The sequence below is a fragment of the Populus trichocarpa genome, chromosome 7 (assembly GCF_000002775.5).
Source record: "Populus trichocarpa isolate Nisqually-1 chromosome 7, P.trichocarpa_v4.1, whole genome shotgun sequence".
Classification (NCBI taxonomy): Eukaryota; Viridiplantae; Streptophyta; class Magnoliopsida; order Malpighiales; family Salicaceae; genus Populus; species Populus trichocarpa.
The window spans coordinates 10,890,268-10,908,631 of NC_037291.2; the positions used below are offsets into that span (position 1 = coordinate 10,890,268).

The 18,364-nt window shown below is 35.6% G+C and overlaps 2 protein-coding genes across 2 annotated transcripts in view; both read right to left on the bottom strand.

The window, feature by feature from the left end:
- The window catches only part of LOC7456950 (cytochrome P450 71AU50), an 88,613-nt gene that overhangs the window by 55,076 nt on the left and 15,173 nt on the right, over positions 1-18,364 (bottom strand). The window lies entirely within an intron of this gene.
- LOC7456945 (cytochrome P450 71AU50) lies at positions 9,554-11,536 on the bottom strand. Its single transcript, XM_002309975.4, has 2 exons — positions 10,507-11,536; positions 9,554-10,394 (listed from the first exon to the last, which is right to left on the bottom strand). The coding sequence occupies exons 1-2, from the start codon at positions 11,371-11,373 to the stop codon at positions 9,780-9,782; spliced, it is 1,482 nt and encodes a 493-aa protein (XP_002310011.3). The 5' UTR covers positions 11,374-11,536; the 3' UTR covers positions 9,554-9,779.

Below are 18,364 nucleotides of genomic sequence, written 5' to 3' on the forward strand. Positions count from 1 at the left end.
TCTTCACCAGAAAGACACAGGGATGCAACATCCTTTTCAACTCTGTCAACAAAGTATCTTTTCTGTTCTTTCTGTACCTGTGATTATATGGCAAGAAATAACAGTGACAATTAAAAAAAAAGAAGTTTTACCTCTGTTTGTTAGCGTGAATGCCTTATTGTTTTCCATGCAATATGGACATGCTAGTTTCCCATGCGTGCTCCAACCAGAAAGCATTCCATAAGCTAGAAAATCATTGATAGTTCACATCAAAGTCGCCCTCATAAGGAAATTTTGTTTCCTTGATATATCATAAGTCAAAGCTCCAGAGGACCACAACTGCGCCAACTCATCAATCAACGGTCGAAGACAAACATCTATATTCCGGCCCGGATTGCTTGGACCGGGTATGACAGTAGATAAAAACATGAACTCCAGCCTCATACACATGTTATAAACTGTGAGTATGACCGGCCAACAAGAATAACGAGCACCAATTGACCTGAATGGGTTGAATCCATCTGTACACAACCCAAAACGCAAGTCCTTTTATTCAGCTGAAAAGTGAGGATGCACACTGTTGTCATAACCCATTTTTGGGTTATTCCCCTAATTCACTTTTTCTCTTCCAAAAAATTAAAAAATATATCTTCGGACTAAAAACAAAAAAAAATCTAAAAAATAGTAACAGTGAGAGGAGGATGCCGGAGCGCCTAGAAAATAGCTAAAAATTGGTTGAGGAGGTTAGAAAACACAAAGATTGAAATTTTACAGTATATTTTTGACATATGAAGAGCCTTGTTAACGAAAAAATTTAATTTGAAGAAGAAAGGTCCAAAAACAAATATTTATAGACTCAATTAAATTTTATTGGAGGTTTAATTGAATTTATACAGAGTTTGATTGCAAGAAAAATTGATTTTTAAGTAAATTTAGGCTTTAATTAGAAGAAATTAAAGTTCTAGGGTTAAATTAGAATTTTTTAGAGTTGATTTTGTCAAATCAGGTGCTTAATTGCATAAATATTGAAGTTTGATGGCTAATTAGGGACTTAATTGAATAAATCCAAAACCAAGGACCAAACCAGAAAAGGCGCTAAAATCTAGGGTTTAAATTGAAGTTCGTTAGGGGTCAAATTAAACAAAATTGAAAGTTTGAGGCCAATTAGAGGTGTAATTAGAGATAAATCACAAATTAAAGGACTAAAGCGTAATTGGCAAAAAATTACTATTCATCTTCTTCTTCAAAGAGGCTGCCCAAGGGGCCTCCTTCCCAAGGCGTTTAATGCCTCGTTTCTTCCCCAAATTAAATGAAACCTGCACGAAAACAATCCCCTAACACCTGACTACACGCTAATATAAACCATTCGGGCTTATCGATGTTGTAGAGGCAGTGGCACCGCCCCAAAGTGGCCAACCCGACCAGCCATTTTTCTTGCACAAAACTGATAGTTCAACATTGCTACTTTGAGCCAATGGTTGGGATGGTTTTGGGTCGAACCAAGGGCTGATATTTTTCACCAGAAGAGAAAAGGTGTCCCTCTTCCACTGCCTATAAATAGATTTGATCTTCATGCTCCAGGGGTGGAGAAATTTGGGTCCAAAGACAGCCAAAAAACCAGCCACCCTAACCGATTTCTGCTGCCAGCAGAACCTTTCTCTCTCTCTCTCTCTCCACCGCGACGTTCAGCCACCAACATCATCACCACCGGCTTGAACACCTCCATCTACATCACAAGCAACCGCCCGAACACCTCATATAGTGAGCGCGCCGCCGAGCCTCTCTCCTCTGCAACTTTTCTTCTTCCTTCACCAGCAACTGACACCGGCCACCATTCCCTCCACCGAAGCCTACTGAGCCACCAGCCGAACCTCCTTGTCGCAACCAAGCTTCCATCACAGGTCAGCCTCCTTCCCCTTCCCTTTCTTCTTCTTTTTCTTCTTCTTCGACGGGTGCTCCACTGTTCACGTTGCATGTTTCTTTTCTTTCAAAAATACCCAAAAAATATTTTGTTTCTTTTCTTTTAGTATCTGGATTATGAATTTATACGTAAAACATATTCCCGGTATTAAAAAGAAAGTTCCTTTTTTTATTGACGTTAGAACAACTAGGTTTTTACCCGATAAGATAAGGACCTCCTTACTAAGGAGGACTTTTCTTAAATCTTAGATAGACCAACAATTAGAAATATAATAACACCTTAGCTTTTTATTAGAAAATCAAACAATGCAGCTTCCTTAGGTAAGGCATATTTGGGGTGCTAATACCTTCCCTTTACGCAATCAGTCCCCGTACCCAATCTCTGAGACTGGTTAGGGTTCCTAGTGACCAAAATACTAGGTGGCGACTCCCATTCCCTTTTTCCATCGATAAAAGACAAGAATTTCTTGTCTCCTCATATTTGCCAGATAGATACATTTAGATTGAAGTGGAATATTCGTGGCGATGCCGCACACGTGCGACAACTGTTAAATTGTTTCCACGCTTCACCGTCAGAAGGATGCACCATCACTCCATCAACCGCATCATGTGATTGGTGCCATGTCATGTGCTCAGCAGTCCTTGGTGACAAGAATAACCTCTGTAGTCTAGGTGTGATTGGAAAGTATCTAAGTTTTTTATATGCCACTAGAGTCTTTCCCTGCCAGTTATGGGTTTGTAACGGGAATGCCCACATGTCATGCACTCGGTCAGCTGAAGTTAGGGCACATGTCAATTTTTTGGTATCCTAAACCAAGGGGTTTCATCATGGACTTCGCAGCATAAAAGTTCTCTTTCAGCCTATTCCCTTCAGGTAAAATGTTTCTCGTTCATTCAATAATTTTGTCATACCTAGCCTCACCCAACCCGTGATCTGACTTGATGGTGAACACCTGTGCTACAGCCGATAATTTATTATGGTTCGTGTAGCCATCCCATAATGGTTCGTCAGAATATTTCAACAAATCAAAAAACCTAGTTGCATCTGCATTAGGTTCTTCTTCTACAATTGGACATTGACTGACATTACCTTGATTCATTCTCATTGCATCCATAACCATATTCATATAAGGATTAGTGTTGTCATTTGCCACTTCATGCACGTTGCTAGCACTAGAGGTTGACCCAACCACCCTTTCTCTCATTCTCTTCTTACTAACAAATACTTCTCCGTGTGCATACCAACACCGGTAATTCTCCATAAACCCTTTGTGTAGAAGATGCATCATTACAACATCTGGATGCAAATACTTTTTATTTTGACACTTCCAGCATGGACACCTAATACCGCCTCCAGTAAAATTTTTGTGAATAGATGTTGCGAAATTAATAAAACCCTGAACCCTGTTACAATAATCCATCCTCCGCAATCCTTGGGGTGAATCTCGATACATCCATGAACGATCATCCATGACTTCTATCGAACTTCTATAAAATTATGATGACAACATGTATTAATTAACTATGTTAGGTAAATAAATTTGCAAAAATATTGGTTTACCTCAAGATTATACAACAAACCAATTACAACTTCTCATAAATATTAAATATTCATTATCAATTATCAACGTCCATACAAATTAATACATATAAATTTATGGAAATTACAACTCTGCAATACCATTGATAAAAAATAAAAAAAACCCATTAAACAAGCTATTAATTATTTCAAAACAACACATGTAATTCAGTAATTCAATAAAGTTTCAACAATTTACAAACAAATACAATTTTACAAAATCTAAAACAAACCATAACAAGTATAAAATTATACATTCATATACTACAAGTTTGTTTGAGAAATAACAATAAAACATGTACATATACTAAAAAAATAATAAAATTGACATTTAAATGTTAAAATTTAAAAAGATAGAATTACTTACAAAAAATGATAAAATCCGTCGTTAAATCAGAATACGGATGCTGCGACCACAAAACTTCAAGAAATATGACTTGTTGTGCTGAGAAGAGAGAGATTTGTTTTTTTTTGGGGGGGCTGGTTGTCTGCAGTACGGGAGAGTTGGGAAGGGAAAGAAGAAGAAGAAATAGGGGAGGAGAGGGTCGGCAGAGTTGTCATATATTAACTTTGCCGACGACCTCACCGACGAAATTATTTCGTCTGTGAGTCCGTCGACCGTTCTGACTGTAAAAAGGCACGACACTGTACGGAGATTCCAGTTTGAATCCCTTGGTGATTCCGTTGGCATTTTAAACGGTGAATCGGTCACGTCACCATACGGAGCTGACGTTTTGAATCCCTCGGTGATTTCGTCGGTAAAATCACCCGCAAAAACCTCCACGTCAATGAACCACCTTTTTTTTAAAATTCTGAAATTCCATCTGTCATTCCTTCGGTAAATACCGACCGAATGACAAACGGAAAAAAGCCCATCGGTAATTGTGACCTCAAATTACCGACCGAAGTATTCCGTCGGTAAGGCCGTTGGTATTAAGCGAATTTCTGGTAGTGATCATAGCATTAAACCAACAAGCTTTTAGTAATTTAAGACAAAACCAGTAATGCAACCTACCTCAGGCAAAACGTTTATGGGGTGATAATATCTTTCCTTTTACATAACCAATCTTGTACCATAGAATCTTTGTAGACCAATTAGGGTTCCTATGGACCATAATACTAAGTGGCAACTCCTTGAACTAGATAATTTTTCCCAGCTTCTTCAAAATTCCAAAATGTTGGAAACATGTTTTCAAAATCTTGAAGGGCTGGTAACACAGTCTAATTTATTTTGTTGGCTTTACATAGCAGAAATGGCTCGGGTATAGGGTTGTCAATTTTGTATCTCTGAAGAGATTCAGTATGATATTTGTGTCTGGTGCTAAAGCTGAAGCAACTCTGCCCCATTCTGGTTTTTGACTGCAATAACAGCCAAGAGCTATATTATCATGGTGTAAGAAATATTCAGGTGTAAGTGTGATCTTACTGTCAGAGATGGTAATAAGGATTATAAAATCACATCTGTAACTTAATGTAACCCATAGACTCAATCTGAAATGTCTACAAAGGAACGTGGCCTAATATTCTAAGTTATCTAATGTAATTTACAGAAAAGTTGCTGTTGAGATTTTCTACAGGTCCCAAAGGGAGTTTTCTACAGCTCTCAGTCTGTGGAAGCAATTTGATACTATATTTATGCTACCAGTAATACGAATAGTTGTAAACTTTATGCTAGAAGTTCCAGCAGAGTTTTCCATGTTGAATTTTGCTAGAAATGCTAATTTTATGATTGGATGTTTTCTACTTGTACGCAAGATCTCTCCTTAGGTAAGTGATTTTGTTATGTAAAATCCTCCTTCCTCCTATCCTTTTCAAATTGGATTGTGCTAATTCCATCAACTTCCATTTCTATCATGTTTCTTCTTCCTTCTATTCTACAGGCTCTTACAACATTTATTTCTAATCTACTTAGCAGGTGTTTAGTACATGGTTAAGCCATTTGCCAATAAAGAACAATCTACTCGAAGTCAAAATTGCACATGATCAATCTGCTGTGTTCAATAGTTGAGATGTAAGCTATATGATATTTATTTTTCCATATGAAACTGGTGTAACTATAATTTTCAAAATCAACTGTTTGTTGCATTTTTTATTCTCTCAGATCAGAGGACGAACTTCTTCGCCAAGAGTTTGCTCATCTTCCCAAAATCATCGCTGCTTTTGCAGAGGTAATTTCTCTCTCTGACCTGTTGTGGGTAATACTCATAATATCTCTCAGTTTTCCCACCTCCATAAGATTTAACAATTTTCAATTTCTCTAAGTAGTTCCTTTAAGATCCAGAGTCATAAAAACAGTATATTGCTGGTCAAAATCTTTCCAGTGTCTGGCCTTTGGAAAGACATCAGGTATATGGCACATTTTGCATTCAAGTACAATTTTATCAGACTTAGTACCAAAAGAGTCTTTATATACTCATCAAAATACATAAAACATAGCTTTCACTCGTCGTTAAGTTTCTGCAAGTTCTGAAAAGGAAACAGTAATTTCTGCTGTGAATACTTTCCTTGCAGATACTATGGGCTGATGATGAAACTTTAGCAACAGAGGAAACCATCAACCGAGTGATTAAACAGTTGAGGGACTTTAAGAGCAGGTTACCATCAAACATCTGGTCATCTATCCTGTCAACCTTGGAACCCTCTCGTCAGAATGTTTTGCAACTTTCATTGTCATCTTAGTTCACTATTTCTGGGCATCATGGAGTCCTTTGAGATTGAGCAAGGATTTGTCATGGATACTCCTGTTTGAGCCGTATTAAACAATATAAAGCATTTGTTTAGTGAAACATTCTTTTTCTGGTAAATCTTCTCTTCCTTTTTTCTCACTACAGACGAGTTTTTTAGTGGAAGGAAGGTGATTTTTTCTTATAAATAATGGGAAATAAAGTCGGCAATTAAACAGATAGTAACAAATAACAATTATTTAAGTCAATCTCATTGAAATCTGCAATATATATATGCGGTCAAAAAGATTCCTAGTTGGTTCAGGATTCCGAAGCTACCTAGGTTTTAGATCTTGTATAACTAAGTGTTCCTCTCATGTTATGAAGTCTCATGGTTCTCTCCTTCTCTGTCACTCGATCATCTCAATCTCCCCACTCTCAGTTTTTGTTTCAACTACTATTGGTTAGAGATATGGAAGACTTTGGTGATTTGCGTTTCCATCTTACTCCACTCGACATAGATAAACAAGGAGATGCTTCCATGACATGTGACAGGTTCTGCATTGAGGTTGAAGCCTCTTTCATGCCTCCAATACTTGACAAAGAGGATCTCTAAGAATACAAATCACAACTTTCTAATCACTACCATAAAATTAACAAATATAAATAGAAATATCAACGGAATTTTTTTGTCGGTATATTGCAATGACCTTTACCAACAAAATTTTCCATCCCAGCATCTATCAGTAAATACCGACAGAAAAAATCTCTTGGTATATACCGAGGGAATTTCAGTAGAAAAATAAGGAATAAAAAAAAATCAAATAGTACGATGATGTGTAACTTTTATATACGGCATTACCAACAGAAATAACCTGATGGTAAAGTACATCCGTAAATATGCCAACAGAAAAATTTCATCGGTGTATACCAAGGGAATTATGGAGGGTATTATAGTAAAATTCAAAAAAAGCAAATTGTAGGGTGATGTGATATTTTTACTGAAATTACTGAGATTTTCCTTTGAGGGTTTAGGAGAATCATGCTGCAATTAGGTAAGATCAAATTCAGGATACAAATTTTTTTATTCCAAATGTTAAAATTTTATTTTTCATTTTCTAATAGATAATTAATTTATACCATATAGGTTACGTGATTTTTTATACGAGACACAAAAGAAAGCTAAAAAATATATGAAAGAAAGAGAACTTCTAGGTTGGAATGACGTGGCGGTTTAAAAGGATTTTAGAACATCGTGCGTCTTAGAGGCTATATGGGTGGAATAGATTCAGCACATGGTGTCTGCACTTTTAATGCGACGGTCACAATCCAGTGTGGAAAATCAGAACCGGCTTGTTCACAGCTTCATTACCACACACATCGGTGACTCTGTTTCGTTTGTTTTACATGTGAAGTGGATGGTAGGATTTTTGTTTACCACATCCATTTTTTTATTTGATTTTTTATAAATATATTTAAATGACAATATTTTTATCTTGTAGGCTACGTTTTTTGGACGCAAGCCAAGCTCGATGGAGCTTTTTATTGAAACACATGTGCGGAGTGATGACCGCCAAAAAGGGATGCTGGAGTTCATGGATAACCGAGCTCAGCACTTTGTGGTTTGTTGGTTTTCAACCATTTTTTTAAGTTATTATTTTCTTGAATTTGATGAATTTATTTTTTCTTTTTAGGATACATATAATAGTCGGTTGCAAGAGAGATACGAGAAAGATCCTTTAACCCATCCGGATCTTAATCCGGATTTGTGGTTGGAGGTAGAATCGTCTGATGGACCCGATAGAAATCTAGGTTATCTGAGCATGTACTCGCTGGTCTGACTCACTACTGATTATAAAGAACTCCGCCGATTGGTAATGATGATTAGATCATAGATGGGTGATGCATGTGCACCCCCTAATTGGCCTCACGGTCTCAGCGACAACCAGCCTCCTCATACTTCACCTCCTCCAGCGCCACTTCTATTTTAGATTTATTGTATATGAACGTACAAATGTTTAAATTTATAATAAATATTTGATTTTTATATTATTTTAATTATTTTTCTACTTTTGTTCAGTAATGTTTTTTTTTTCAATTAAAATATTACCGATAGGGTTACCGATTAAATAACTTTGTTGGTATATTCTAGAGAGAGTTGGAAAAGAATTATTGCAAATGTCACTGCTACTGTTAACTCACCAAGAGAATTACAAATGGTATTTTATCGATGATATGTTATATTTACCGATGGATATATACTGATGGACAAATAAAAACACCGATGACATTACATACAGTTTTCCTGATGGTGATATGTTAAATTTATCAATGGAGATACCGACGGAATGAAGCATGTAAATTTTTTTGGTGCACTTTGTTCGTCTGTAAATCCATTTGTATAGTTATTACCGACATACCATAAATTATCGATGAGAGTTTTTTCGATGGACTGTTTCCGTTCATAAACCCGTCGGTAATATACGTATTGACGAACTGTGAATATAAATAGTGATAGAAATTTTCATTGTTAAAACTGTTAAATTTGATAGTGGATGTGGATTGCGAATGGAAAGAGGAAGATGTCTTCGTCGATCGTGATCGGTTATTGAATGATGACCAAGAAACATCAAGATCAATTATCCATGATATTATTGGTGATTTGAATATCCCTACCAGGGCATTCATGATTGACTAGATATTAACTTGTGCTCGGCAAATGGCTATGGATAATCTTTACTTGAGTCGTAAGGTTTTGTATATGAGGGTAAAATTGATGTCCCAGCGGGTTTTGAGTCTTCAGATGACGATATTGGGGCTGAGTTAAACTTAGCGCCTGCTACTAAATCATCCAATGAGGCTTTGGAGGTTATTAAAGTTGAAGAAGGCTATGCTAAGCAGCCGTGTGCAGTTTGCTTCGAGGAATTTCTGATTGGTGGTAAAGCAATTCTGTTGCCTTGTTCCCATGTTTATCATTGTGGGTGCATTCGTAAATGGTTTAAAATGATTAAATGATTCATGAATGGTTAATTTTGTTCCCATGTTTTTCCTGAACGATTAGGGTTTGTAATCTCTTATAAATTTAAGAATTTATTAGTTCAAGAATGAGAGATCTTGAAGTTCAATCTGATTTGATTGAGCTTATGATCATTGATATCATTATGAGTCCAAACTCCAAACTGATTTGGATTTTTTATACACGTGATTATTTTTGTCTAAAACTGATAGCTAGGTTTGCTTCAGCATATATCAGTACTTAGCAAAGAAAACGTCTGATGGTTTTGGAGGCCATAGTCACACCTAGTTGAGAAAAAACTAGATTTGTTTCTGATTTATTAACACTTGTTATGCATAAAGCAAACAATCATGCTGTGTCTATGAATCACTAGTGCTATGTATAAACAAAGTCATCAAGTCTAACGGTGCTTTTATATATATTCTTCTTCCATCGGTCGGACAGAGAATAGCTAATCTAGTTTTCCAAAAGAAATGGCATCATTCCTCATTTATTTGCTCTTAAAAAGATGGTAAGATCCTTCAAAGAGTGTGATGAACAAGAAAGCACACAGAATCCCTGAAGGAGCAACTTAGCAGGGAACGTTATTTTGATCTAAAACAAGACACTGGCACATTTAGTTTCATTTATTAAGGCGATATGTAGGAATAGCTACTAGATGCTTGGACCTGCAAATTACGAGACCAAACTCTTCAGTCATGTCCACTTCAGATGGCAATATTCCGTTTGGAAGCTCCCAATCAAAGCAATGCACCAGCTGCGCAAGCACCAGTCGCACCACAGTTAGCCCCAATTGCATTCCAGGGCAGCTTCTGCGGCCAGCGCCAAATGGAATAAGCTGGAAGTTTCGGCCCCGAACATCTATGTCACTGCCAACAAACCTCTCTGGATAAAAATTTTCTGCATCGGTCCAAGCTTTTGGGTCTCGACCAATGGCCCATACATTGATTATAACATGTGATTTCTTTGGTATGTGGAAGCCGTTCACAATGCAGTCCTCCATGGCCTCATGAGGGATCAGCAAAGGACCCACTGGATGGAGCCGAAAGGTTTCCTTCACAACCATGTCTAGGTACTCCAAACTCTCCAAGTCTGATTCTTCTACCATCCTTTGCTTTCCCACTACTTCTTCTAATTCTTTTTGCAGTTTCTTCATAACCCGTGGATTTTTTATCAGTTCTGAGAATGCCCAGTCAATCACAGTTGATGAAGTGTCCATTGAACCCGCAAGCATGTCCTGCGAAATGTCATGTGCAGGAGCATAATGATATTTAGATTAGTAATGCTACCGTTATTGTGTAGTTAATTTAACTCTTTCATGAAGATTAAAAGAAAAAAAATTCATTTACCAGCATTATGGCTTTCATACAGCCTTGATCAACAAGGTACTCGTTTTCTTCGGATTTCATGCAACTTAGCATGACATCAACAAAGTCCTTGTTTTTGCCCTTCTCCTGGTATTGGGCATGCTCGTCAATAATCTTGCTAACAAACAAATCTAAAACTTTGGAAACAGCCTTCATGCGTTTTGTCAGTCCCTGGAGATCAAGAGCTCCGATTTGAGGAATGTAATCCCCCAAGTTTGGAGCTGCTGATAAATGCATGACCTCTTGCATCACAGATTTGAATCCCCTCTCATCAAGATCCTCATCTAAATATTTCTTCCCAAACACCATTCTACAGCTCATGTCAGCACTGAGGGACGAAACCTTGGCACTCAGATCGACAGCAACACGTTCCTGTGCAGCTTCTTGAATGTACTTAATCAACAGATCAAGCTCTTCCATTCTCGTTGACTTGAAAGATGTAATTTTCAAGCTACTAAGCAACTCTACTGTGCACATCTTACGCATGTTGCGCCAATACGAGCCGTATTGTGAAAAAGTCACGCTTTTTTGTCCATAAGAGATGTACCTTGCAGACTCGTGAGGTGGTCTACCAGCAAAAACAAGGTCATGAGTCTTAAGAAATAATTCGGCAGCTTCAGGCGAAGAGACAACAATGGTTGGCACCAGGCCTAACCGCAAATGCATGATGGGGCCATATTTTTGAGCAAGTTGATGAAAAGCTCGATGAGGAAACTTCCCTAACAAATGAAGACTTCCAAAAATTGGAAACCCTCTTGGACCAGGTGGAAGTCTCTTATTCTTGGTGCTTAACCATTGGAGCAGAAAGATAAGTGCAACAAAGGCTAGAGAAGTCCAAATCCAAGCCATGGATGTGATTCTATAGCTTGCTGGATCTTGAAGTGTATAAAATCTCTACCCTTTTATATATTTACTTGGATATTGTGACTTAGGAATCGAAAGCCTGAAGGAAAAACAAACAGGAGAGGTAAGTTCAACGTTGTTGTTGTTTTGATCGAACTTTGACTAATTGTGTAATTAAGATCGATCGTGACATACTATAAAAACACAAAAGCATGATTTGCTTAATTCAAGTTAATTGTGTCATCACGGATATTATATACTTAGAGTTATTTTGAGAATCTATGTGATTATTTTTTAAAATAATATTTAAAAATATATTAAAATAATATTTTTTTATTTTTTTAAAATTTATTTTTAACATCAACACATTAAAATAATATATAAATATTAAAAAATTAATTTAAATAAAAAATTAATTATTTTCAAAAAAACTTTTGAAATGCAAAAACAGCTTTTATTGACGTAGTTTTAACTATGATTTTTTCAACAAAAAAGCAAAAGCCACTTATAATGGTTTCTTCAAATTATCTTCTAGGTAGAACTACCGTTAGACTGCTTGTGAGGAACAAATAGTGTACTTAGCAAAGAAAACGACTAATGGTTTTGGAGGCCATAGTCGCACCTAGTTGAGAAACAACTAGATTTGCTTATGATTTATTAACACTTGTTATGCATAAGCAAACAATCATGCTGTGTCTATGAATCACTAGTGCTATGTATAAACAAAGTCATCAAGTCTAACGGTGCTTTTCCAAAAGAAATGGCATCATACCTCATTTATTTGCTCTTAAAAAGATGGTAAGATCCTTCAAAGAGTGTGATGAACAAGAAAGCACACAGAATCCCTGAAGGAGCAACTTAGCAGTGAACGTTATGCTGATCTAATTAAAACAAGACACTGACACATTTAGTTTCATTTGTTAAGGCGATATGTAGGAATAGCTACTAGATGCTTCGACCTGCACATTACGAGACCAAACTCTTCAGTCAATATCCGTATATCAAAACAATTTAAAATTTTAAAAATCCTGAATACAAGTGGCTAGTCATGTTCCCAAATGCTTCCTTGATTTTTTGCATTTGTAATTGCGTTCGAGTGTATTTTAAAAATATATTTAGCTTAAAAGAATATTAAATTATATATTTTTTTTTTTGTTTTAAGTGGTTTTGATGTATTAATATTAAAAATTAAAAAAATCTAAAAAAAAAAACTTTAACAAAAGCACATTAAATTATACCGTAATATTAAACAATGCACTTAATACACTGAAAGTTGACCAACAATTAAAAACGGTGCGCACCATTTCTTTCTGTGGAGAAGGATGGGATGCCCAGCCAACAATAAATAGGTTAGGTTGCATCTCATGCCTTTCAAAACACACCATTTAGGAGAGACAAAAGGAGAGTAATATCCAATGAAATTGTATGAGGTATTTGTTAGAGAAGCTCTAATTAAAATGTTTACTTCTATTAGAAGAGAAATTATTAATTGTTTTTTTATTAATAAAAAATTATTGTAATTTTTATTTTATATAGTAAAATTTTTCTTTTCTTGCTGGTAAACAAATCTAATTTTTAGTTAATCTTAATCAATCCACTTAACGCGTGACTTGGGATGTATCATAGATCAACTCTCATTTCAGGATTAAAAACTATTATCTTGACCTATACAATAATAGTTTATATTTCTCAGAAGTTCCCAAAAACTTATGGTTCTTTACCAACAAACCCCTACTTTTTCTAAAGTTATCTACTCCTCCTGACAAAAATGAAAAGTGATATATTTTAGCCTTGTGAAAATATTATCAAAGATGATATTTTTTCATTCCAAACTCATGCATTTAGGATCGGTAAGCCTTGCTTTCATGCGAGTATGTAAAGTGATTTCTCATTATTCATTCAAATAAAACTCAGCTTCGGAGTCACATCATGGGGTTTTTGTTTTTTTTTTTTTGTCGTGGTTGTTGTTGTTTTTTTTTCTAGGTGTATAGTTACCTTTTTAAGGAATCGCTTGAATTTCTAGAATTTATTTGTTTGGACAAACACCAATATGATTTTTGTTTTTTTACTAAACTTTGAATTCCCAAAAATCCTTGTGAACATGTGCGATCATGCATAGTTTTGGAAGAAAAGGGAAACACACCAAAAGATTCTTGGCACAACGGTTTCATACTTAAAGGTTATGTTCAATGTGTTATTTGCATGAAACAACAACAAAAATGAAGGCATGTCATGAACACAGGAAAACAAATGATCTTATTAACAAGAAAGGGTCATTTGACAGAAAAAGTCTTATTAACACATGAGCTTAACAACAAGACTAAAATAGGTTGAAACAAAAAATCAAGAAGCTTTGAAGGCATGATCAAACAGAGGTAGTTGTTTTTGGACAGAACTAGAACAGGCTCCATTATGCACCCGTGGTGCAATTCCTCTTCGGACAACCTCCCCACAAAAGCTTTTACAAAAATGTTGGATTGTGTTGAGGCTCTTGACCATGTTTGCCCCAAATTTCTTCGAGTTGAGTCGTTGTTGGGGTTTGAACGAAGATGATAGATCAATTGGAAAGAACATTCCCCAGACTTATTTTTCAGTATTTGCTCGAGTAAGCTATAGGCGAGTCAAGCTTGTCTTCAGAGACTCCAACTCTTCTTGAAAATGGACGTTACGGCGATCATGCTCTTCATCTTTTGTGTTTCTCGCTCAAAATCGAGTGTTGTAGACTCGTTGGGGACCTATATTTCAGCCTCTTGTATGTATGTATGTATATGGATGCAAATGTATATACATGCGTATTAGGGAGTTCATACTCTAGCAATAGGTTTTAGGCCATTGCAGGATGGGTGGCTTTCTACCTGGTCTCAAAAGGGTCTCTTGCTGTCCCAGTGATCACCCTCGAGAAAGCAATAGGGGGCTCAGCAGGTAATGGGATAGCATGTGCACCAATCATTACCAGTCTAAGCTCTCAGCGAAGAGTTGAGGTTTACACAAACTTAAACCTTGACTAAAGTCGTAAGGTAAGCTGCTAGTCCCTCACCTAACATAAAGTTTTTCGGTATAAATTCCCTTAAAATGTGAATGATGCATGAAGCAATTTTACAATGCAAACAAATATGTACAAAATTAAAGCGTATACGCAAATGAGGAAACCCATATTAATAATGACACAAACCAAACAATAAAACACAATAATCAAACAAAAACAAAGCTTGTATCCACAAGGTCCCCAGCGGAGTCACCATTCTGTCGCACGTGTGCGGCGTAGCGGCGATCATCCACCCTTATATATGGATATATATCTGCTAAATGTGGGAAGACAAGGAATTCTTGTCTTTTATCAGTGGAAAAAATGGAATGGGAGTCGCCACCTAGTATTTTGGTCACTAGGAACCCTAACTGGTCTCAGAGATCGGGTACGGAGACTGGTTGCGTAAAGGGAAGGTAATAGCATCCCAAATACACCCTAACTAACTAAGCTGCATTGTTTTATTGTCTGATAAAAACTAAGGTCTTGTCGTGTTCTCTAATTTTTGGTATGTCTATGGTTTAAGAAAAGTCCTCGTCGGTAAGGAGGTCCTTATCTTATCGGGTAAAAACCTAATTGTGCTAACGTCAAATAAAAAAAACTACTTTTTTAATATCGGGAGTACGTTTTACATATAAATCTGTAATCCCGGATATTAAAAAAAAACAAAATATTTTTTTGTTTGTTTTTTGAAATATTGGCCTTGTTCTCGTTATTTTAATAAACTGGATATTAAAGTCAAGATGCATGCTAATACATATTTTTTGAATTTTTGTTGTATGAAAATATGATGTGATTTTTTCTTTGAGAGACTTGGCCATATGCATGAGAACAAAAAAACATTTTTTTTTAAGTTTTGAAAAAAACCGGGTATTTTAATACCGCATTTGTGTTTTTACGGTATATAAAAAACGAACCAATATTAACTAAAATGGATAGAAAAATATGCGAGAAAATCATGGATGTTTTTGAAAATGTATTTTTTTTGTAAATTTTTGAACGCGGCGGACCCGGAACAAAATTGGGCTGGGACCGACCCGAATAAAACACAAACTACCTTATATTGGGCGAGTAATTATTTTTCCTTGAATTGCAGAAATGTGCACATTGCAGCAATCACCGTGACTATCCACCTCCTACCACAACCACCACCACCACCGGTCTATCCACCTCCATATCCACCAACCTAGATCTTTCATAGGAGGCGGATCAGCCACCGCGACTATCACCATCGTCAGCCTCTACAGATTTCTTCTCCTTTCTTCCTCTTCTTGCAGCAACCACCGTCTGCCACTACAGCAACACCACAAGACCTTATCTTTTTACCCGATAAGATAAGAATTGCTTACCGAGGAGGACTTTTCTTAAACCATGGACAGACCAAAAATTAAAAAACATGACAAGACCTTAGTTTTTATCAGACAATAAAACAATGCAGCTTACCTTAGGTAGGGTGTATTTGGGGTGCTAATACCTTCCCTTTATACAATCAGTCTCCGTACCCGATCTCTATGATCATTTAGGGTTCCTAGTAACCAAAATACTAGGTGGTGACTCCCATTTCATTTTTTCCACTGATAAAAGACAAGAATTCCTTATCTTCCCACATTTACCAGATATATATCCATACATAAGGGTGGATGATCACCGCACACGTGCGACAATCCTAATCTTTTATGATCAAATCTCTACCCCCATTTTGATCTCATCCAAATATTTTTTTTTTCTATTTGACTTATACAATTTTACCTTTTGAATTATGATCATAAATTATTTATATTAGCTTATCCTTGATTCATCATTGTTGTTAAACATTTTATCCCGGCGCCTAGCTATATTGTTTCCTCTTATGTTTTACACTTCCTCCGGCGCCTTTTTTCTTCAAATTGTCTTCTGGGAGGACTGCTTGTGAGGGACAAATAGTGTACTTAGCAAACAAAACGTCTAATGGTTTTGGAGGCCATAGTCGCACCTAGTTGAGAAACAACTAGATTTGCTTATGATTTATTAACACTTGTTATGCATAAAGCAAACAATCATGCTGTGTCTATGAATCACTAGTGCTATGTATAAACAAAGTCATCAAGTCTAACGGTGCTTTTCCAAAAGAAATGGCATCATACCTCATTTATTTGCTCTTAAAAAGATGGTAAGATCCTTCAAAGAGTGTGATGAACAAGAAAGCACACAGAATCCCTGAAGGAGCAACTTAGCAGTGAACGTTATGCTGATCTAATTAAAACAAGACACTGACACATTTAGTTTCATTTGTTTAGGCGATATGTAGGAATAGCTACTAGATGCTTCGACCTGCACATTACGAGACCAAACTCTTCAGTCAATATATATCCGTATATCAAAACAATTTAAAATTTTAAAAATCCTGAATACAAGTGGCTAGTCATGTTCCCAAATGCTTCCTTGATTTTTTGCATTTGTAATTGCGTCGAGTGTATTTTAAAAATATATTTAGCTTAAAAAAATATTAAATTATATAATATTTTTTTTGTTTTAAGTGGTTTTGATGTATTAATATTAAAAAAAAAAATCTAAAAAAAAAAACTTTAACAAAAGCACATTAAATTATACCGTAATACTAAACAATGCACTTAATGCACCGAAAGTTGACCAACAATTAGAAACGGTGCGCACCATTTCTTTCTGTGGAGAAGGATGGGATGCCCAGCCAACAATAAATAGGTTAGGTTGCATCTCATGCCTTTCAAAACACACCATTTAGGAGAGACAAAAGGAGAGTAATATCCAATGAAATTATATGAGGTATTTGTTAGAGAAGCTCTAATTAAAATGTTTACTTTTATTAGATGTGAAATTACTAATTGTTTTTCTATTAATAAAAAATTATTGTAATTTTTATTTTATATAGTAAAATTTGTATTTTCTTGTTTGTAAACAAATCTAATTTTTAGTTAACTCTAATCAATCCACTTAACTCGTGACTTGGGATGTATCATAGATCAACCCTCGTGGGATTAAAAACTAATATCTTGACCTATACAATAATAGTTTATTACCAACAAACCTATGGTTCTTTTTCTTTTCGTTTATTTTAGAAGTTTCCAAAAACTTATGGTTTTTTACCAACAAACCCCTACTTTTTCGAAAGTTATCTACTCCTCCTAACAAAAATGAAAAAGAATAATCTAGGATTTATTTAGGAGTTTGGTATAGATTTTTTTTTCAAAATGTTTTTAATTTAAAATTTTATTTTTAATAAAAACACATCAAAATTATCTTAAAACACAAATAAATTTAAAACTAAAAAAATTAAAAAAATATGATTGGATCACAATGTCAAATACCATCCTAATCTCATGATCAAATCTCTAACCCCATTTCGATCTCATCCAGAATTTTTTTTTTCTATTTTACTTATACAATTTTACCTTTTGAATTATGATCATAAATTATTTATATTAGCTTATCCTTGATTCATCATTGTTGTTAAACATTTTAACCCTAAGGATAAGGTAGTTAGGATTACAATTTTATTGTTTAGTATTATTGTTTGTGTACTACTTTCAAAACTTAAATCAAGATGCTGCTTGTCTAAGAAGTAGTATGTATTTGCTAGTAGACATAATCATGATGTTGGATTCATTGATGAATAAAATCCATACAATTCTAATTATGTTGTGTCAAGAGAGAGCTCAAAGACAAGTAACACAAGACACATGCTTGTGAGTGCTGGTTTTTATTTTATAAATTGGTTCGGGTGGGTTCATTTGAGTATTTTACTAATTTTTTTAAAAAAGGTAGACACATGTTAAGTATACGTCATCTACTTGGTCATCTTCGGATAGCATGTGCAACTAATTCCAGCGGCCAAAAAGGCTCTTCCAAGGTGGCTTCAACTTCATCTCAGTATCTCCTCATTCGATATGTGGCGCGTGCACTGATAAGAGGTTTAATTTGTCACCAGCTGTTTTTTTTTTTTTTCATTCTTTCTTT

Excerpts from the sequence above, each read along its gene's own strand:
- LOC7456945 (XM_002309975.4), bottom strand. The coding sequence starts at position 11,373 with ATGGCTTGGATTTGGACTTCTCTAGCCTTTGTTGCACTTATCTTTCTG. Across the intron at positions 10,395-10,506 it reads GTATGAAAGCCATAATGCTG|GACATGCTTGCGGGTTCAAT; the intron begins GTAAATGAATTT and ends GACATTTCGCAG.